This window comes from Salvelinus alpinus, chromosome 36, assembly GCF_045679555.1.
Source record: "Salvelinus alpinus chromosome 36, SLU_Salpinus.1, whole genome shotgun sequence".
NCBI classification, from domain to species: domain Eukaryota; kingdom Metazoa; phylum Chordata; class Actinopteri; order Salmoniformes; family Salmonidae; genus Salvelinus; species Salvelinus alpinus.
In genome coordinates, this window is record NC_092121.1 from 15,831,617 (window position 1) to 15,837,616 (window position 6,000).

The 6,000-nt window shown below is 42.9% G+C and overlaps 1 protein-coding gene across 2 annotated transcripts in view; it reads left to right on the forward strand.

Moving 5' to 3' along the window:
• The window catches only part of LOC139564891 (netrin-1-like), a 39,883-nt gene extending 35,370 nt beyond the window's left edge, over window positions 1-4,513 (forward strand). For both annotated transcript variants that reach the window (XM_071384750.1, XM_071384751.1), the window contains exon 7: window positions 1,830-4,513. In XM_071384750.1, coding sequence (XP_071240851.1) covers window positions 1,830-2,149 — 320 coding nt within the window. In that variant the 3' untranslated portion in view covers window positions 2,150-4,513. The remainder of the gene's footprint in view (window positions 1-1,829) is intronic.
• Window positions 4,514-6,000: the final 1,487 nt, after the last annotated feature.

The window sequence follows — 6,000 nt, forward strand, 5'->3', positions numbered from 1 at the left end:
CAGAGAGCTGAGTCTGGTCCATTCACCCGGGGAGCTCGTTAGCCAGTCGGTCAGTAAGAGCGACCCAGAGAGAAGAGGGCTATCTCTGCTGGATTCTCACGCTGCTCTTGGATGGGGCTCTGGGAGCAGAACCCGGATAGCTCATGAGGTCGGAACACATCGCGATTCTTCTGGAAGCCTCTCTGTGACTGGGAAGATAAATAGTGGCCCACTCCACCCCCCCACACACCCTTTATGTGTTTGGATGAAGGAGTAGGCTCCAGCCCAGAGACACATTGTTAATGAATGGCAGGACTGTGAGAGCGTGCTCTACTCAGCCCAACAGGCCTCCTTTCTTCTGAAATTGTGTACAATTTGCTCACACTAGCAGGGCCCCCCTTCCTGTTCTCTTAGAACGTTCCAGGCTGTTATGGGGGACAATCGATGCGGCTCGCAATAGAGAGCGTTGGCATTCAGAGAGAGAGACAAGGAGAGCAAAAAATACTTCCTGTGCTATTTTCAGCCACCTATATTTGTCTAACATTAGTCCACACACAAGTGTGTGTGTGTGTGTGTATGTGTATGTGTGCACTCGTGTGTCTGCATGTGCATGTATGCATTTGTGTGTGTGTGTGTGTGTGTGTGTGTGTGTGTGTGTGTGTGTGTGTGTGTGTGTGTGTGTGTGTGTGTGTGTGTGTGTGTGTGTGTGTGTGTGTGTGTGTGTGTGTGTGTGTGTGTGTGTGTGTGTGTGTATTTATTAGTGTGTTTGAAACATTTCACACCATCCACACACTGTTTCCCAAATTGGGTCAATTCAAACAATTGTGAGTGGAAACTATTCAGGTTGGTTCATTTCCCCCCTACTTTAGTCCAATCGTTAATAGCACATTCCCAGCTAAACCACTTCACCTCAAGCACAGATTAGCTCCTACCCCAGTGAGTTCAGTTGCTTCCCCCTTGTTGCGATGACTGAGGCGTTTTTGCAATCAGAGTGATGAAGTAATGGTAGATTTATGTGACAGAGAAATCCATGCAGGGGAGCTGCTGTAAGGGGGGGCTGTATTTCTGCCTGCTCTAAGGGGCCAAATTCTTGGGAGAAAGGTTCAATGGCTACCAGGTCCAAGTTGCTCTAGCCCAGGGTTCTTAAGATGTGCAGCGTCCTGCTTAACAGCTGAAAGGCCATTCTATCAAAAGCACAGGAATGGCTTTGCTTCAGAGCTTCTACCTCAAACAGATGTGGTATTTCTTTAGTAAAGGTTGAATGCTGCACTTTCACTGTTGGACTTTCTGAGTTGAACCCAGTATACCCGCCACTTATTTTTCTCCAGGCTTGTCAGTTGAGGAAAGGAAAGCATTTCTAAGGATACGTCCACAGCAGTCAAACATTACAGCCAGTCTCAGGGAGGTGCTCATTCAAATGTACTCAGCGGGCACCCATTGTCTTTATCCTGGGGAGCACTATGGCAACTGTTGCTGTTATACGGAGCATGCTAGCCAACACAACAAGGAGAGGTCAGGGGTCATGTCTGAGGGGAGGGACCAGGGGAACAATCCACACACACTGGGTCAGCAATTCCTGAATCATACTCAAACATTGGAGCAGTTATTGGAGCTATAGTAAAACAGGACATTTACAGCTGAGGGGTCACCCCCAGGCCAGTCTGGACCCCAGGAACAGAAACCCACAGGCTGCTAAGGATTCCCTGCTTAGTTACCCTGTGTTTTATTAAGAGGATCTATGTTTTACTGTACATGAACTTTTAACTGGATCTCTTATACTCAAGAGTTGCTTGCTTTATTGTGACATTTTCTTATTCCCCCTTCACTCCTTCTTCTCATTGGTCATCCAGCTGTCCAAGTGCACGTCCTCAAAGGAGACAAGGCAGGGGAGTGGTGGAAGTTTACCGTGAACATCATCTCCGTCTACAAGCAAGGTGAACAACGCATCCGGCGCGGTGACCAGCTCCTGTGGGTGCGTGCCAAGGACGTGGCCTGCAAGTGCCCCAAGATCAAGCTTGGCAGGAAGTACCTGCTGCTGGGCACGGGTGACGACTCCCCCGGGCAGAGTGGCGTGGTGGCGGACAAGGGCAGCCTGCTCATCCCCTGGAAGGACCTGTGGGGCCGGAGACTGAGGAAGTTCCAACAGCGCGACAAGAGGGGCAAGTGTTAAGAGGCGCCAGAGAGGAGAGAAAGAGAGGGGGCTCACCTCCAGTCTGAGGAACACAGGAGGAGGAGAAAGAAAGAGGAAACACCAGAGGGAGAGAGGAAAGAGGGAGAGGTGAAGTGAACAGAGAGAGAGAGGGAGAAAGTGACTGAGTGCTGCTGCTTTGAGTGGAAGCAAAAAGAGAATATTAGTTTTAGAAACGTTTGTGTGAAGGAGCTCTTTTTACAGTTGTTGTTCTGTTTGTCCTTCAAGGTTTGTTTCGTTGTGGAATTGCAGAGTTTGCACCTAATATTTCAGATAAGTTACTTATTTTTTGTTTTATTTGTGATACCATTATTTTTATATTTCCAGTTCATTTCTACAGAACATCAGAAAAAAAATCTACTGTATCACATTTCTGTGTTTAAAGAGGCTCTTTATATATATATATTGTGTAAAGTTGTTTCTAGCAAGCTGAGGTGGCACGGCATGGCTTAAGGGGAATCTCTCTCATGTTTAATGAGTGGCTCCTGCTTGCCAGACCTTGTCAAGATAAACCGTGTAAACTGCTAAGAGTGTTAACACGTTAAATTGATAATTTAAACTAGGTTTTACTGTGGTTTCAGAATATACTTGTAAAAATGGGAGAAAAAAAACAAAAACAAGCCAGCTATTGCCAGTTACCTTTCTTCTTTAAGAGCTCCTCATGTGGTTGTTACCTCATTATTACTGCTAACTATGTAATCAAAATGAAAGTGCCATGAAGAAGTTGCTCCTCAGATACTAGCATAGGGAAAGAGTCTGTTAAATGATACATTTCCTTGCCATCCTGACAGTGTGGTTGTGACCTCAGCAAAATAAAAGTACCAGTAGGCATGATATAATTATACAATATTATTGTATTTAGACAGCACTCTGTTCTCAACTAGAAGAACTAAAATAGATTAGTTAACCGTGCACTTAATCTTTAGTCCTTTAGTATTCAACAGTATTCAGAACATATAAGATATGTTCAGTGTTTAATGGCACCTTGCAGGATACAAACTAACATACTGTATGGTTTCAGAAAAATCAAAGAACTAATGTATGTCCATTCATGATTGTTCAAACTGAGATCACACATTTGACTGATTATGTGCTGCCTTTGGCCTTTGGTCCTGGAACCTAATGTCCACTGACTCTGTGTCATTGATTGATGCATTTGGTTTGCTATCCTGTTCACGTTTGTTAAAATACAAAGTACTGCTTGAACATTCCTCTGAGCATTGACCTGTTTCTGCTGGTAAAGGACTGATCGTGGGGTGGGGGGGACATTCTGATGTCTTCAACAGTGAATCACCTCATGTGGTTTGATAAGACCTATCAAAATGAACCTACGTTTTGTTAAAATAATAGATGCATGCTGACTACTTAGCTGACTAAGCTAACCAAGTTGTGGATGACAGTATGTACAGTATGTATATGCTGTATAAAGATACATGCATTATGTTGTAAAAGAAAACATGTGGAGTGATGAAATATCACAGGAGTCAAGCTGTGTGATCAACACACTGTGTCAGCATCTGATTCTCACTTCAAACCTTGCAGACATTCCATTTTCAAGACGTTACTTGGTACTCAACAAAAGGGGTGACCGGCTGTTTAAATGTTATATAGCTGTATAGTTTCTTACTATTTTTTGTTAAACATTAACTAGATTTATGTCCATGTGTTATTAACCAGAGTTTTAAATACCATAGGCTTAATAAATGGGTAGACAAATGAATGAGAAAGAGGCAGATTTCTCTTGTTTACAAGTTATGCATACCCAGGAGTATATTTAAGCAGAGAGAGGCTTATCTACAACCTGTAATAAACAGTCCCAAAAATATTTGGGAAATGCATAACACATATAAATGCAAGCAGATGCACACCTGCTCACACACATACCCACACACTTTTAAAAAACATATTTGTATTGACATTTTTATTGCAATCCATTTCAAATGTTCTTGTGCCAGTGCACCCATCTCTGGTTCTTCACATATCAAAGCTGTCAGTGTGTGAAGTTAGACCAGTTTTCCACCTATTTGGAGAATGGTACTCAGTCATGACCAGATATCTGCTACAAAATATATCTGAAAGTTGCTTGTGTTCATACTTGGGCTTGTAAATGTTGTTTAGCTCTGTCCATTGCAAAAGTTTGTGTAATGTCCTGTAATGCATACTAATATATTATGTTTATCACAAATGAATATATTTAATGACATATGAAACAATGTGGCTTTTGTTTTTGCCTGTTTTTATTTTTGGTTACTCTTTGCTTTGGATAATAGACGGCTGTAATGAAAAAGTAAAAGTCTGTAGCGATTGAACAGCCTAGTAAATCTAAAATAAAGCTCTGTAAAAGTACTTGTGGACTTTCAACTGTTTCTCATCATCTCATCTGTGTCTCATTGGTAGTTCTGTACTTCAGTGAGTCATTTGGGATTGACATGGGCTAAATGGTGTGGCCCAATAAGACCACAGTCTGTCATTACCCTATGAGACTGCATCAGCCTTTGTCTGTTTTCCTCCTGCAATAACAGTGAATTACAGTTGGGGAAATTAAATTAAACGTTAAGAGTGGTGCAGCGGTGCAGCGGTCTAAGGCACTATAGACACCCTGGTTCCAGGCTGTATCACAAACGGCCGTGATTGGGAGTCCCATAGGGCGGCGCACAATTGGCCCAGCGTCGTCCGGGTTTGGCCGGTGTAGGCCGTCATTGTAAACAAGAATTTGTTCTTAACTGACTTGCCTAGTTAAATAAAGGTTAAATAAATATATATAATAATAATCTAAACAGCACCAAGTTCCTAGTTAAAGGTAATTTCAGGTCAGTCAGCACAGAGGGTGACTACAGAAAACAGCAATACTAAGAGTTGTTCACTGAGTAAATGTATTCAACATTTATTAGACATTACCGCCCAAGAGCTCCAGTCATTTACAACAACACAAAGAAGTTAACTCAGCAATTCCTTCTCATCATTGGTTTTAGATCCCTGAACTCTATAATCTTCACAGACAATAAGTACTCGATATTAAGCTGATTATATCACTAAGCTTTTAGTTAATGCGCAGCACAGATGGAACTGTGAGGTGGAGGCATTGTAGTCATTGGATGACATCCTGAACTTCATTTTCAACAACGTGTTCATGGCCAAAAGTAGCCCCGCTTTAACCATCATACAAATTACCCATCCCCAACTCAAGTCCTTAGTTAGTTTTTTGTCTGTTATGGGAGTTTGTAGCAACACTACAGTAGGATTGATTGGTCATAGGCTAGGCCTACTCAAGGGAAACATAATCCAAAATACTCCCAAGGGTCCAACCAAACGCCCCTTTATAAAAGCCTGTGCTCTTCATTAGTGAAAGGGACCACAACCAATAACATGACTGGCCGACATGGCCGTAAAACGATCCCAACTAACAAGCCTTAAAGATGGAGGAGAGAAAGACAGAGGATGAGGTCACTATGGATGAGTGTAAACATCATAAGATGTGGTGTGTCTGGAGTTGCACAACAAGCCTCTTGCTACTTTCTCTATGTGCTGCTATTAGTTTCTATTGGTTTAACTGGCTGCCAGGCTGAATGTTCTTGCTATCCAAGCTCCAGGCCTCCTCCACAAAAACACAGTTCAGTCCTGAACACCCAAAACAACTCTTTCACTTCAGACTAAAACGTTCAGACTGTTTTATGATGTGCTCTCCCTCTATTCACTGTGTAATAGGGAGGGATGGGAAATGAGGTGGGGGGATCTGGGTGTGTGTGAGCCTCACTCTCAGTGTGAGAACAGGAGGATCTGGGTGTGTGTGAGCCTCACTCTCAGTGTGAGAACAGGAGGATCTGGAGCAACAC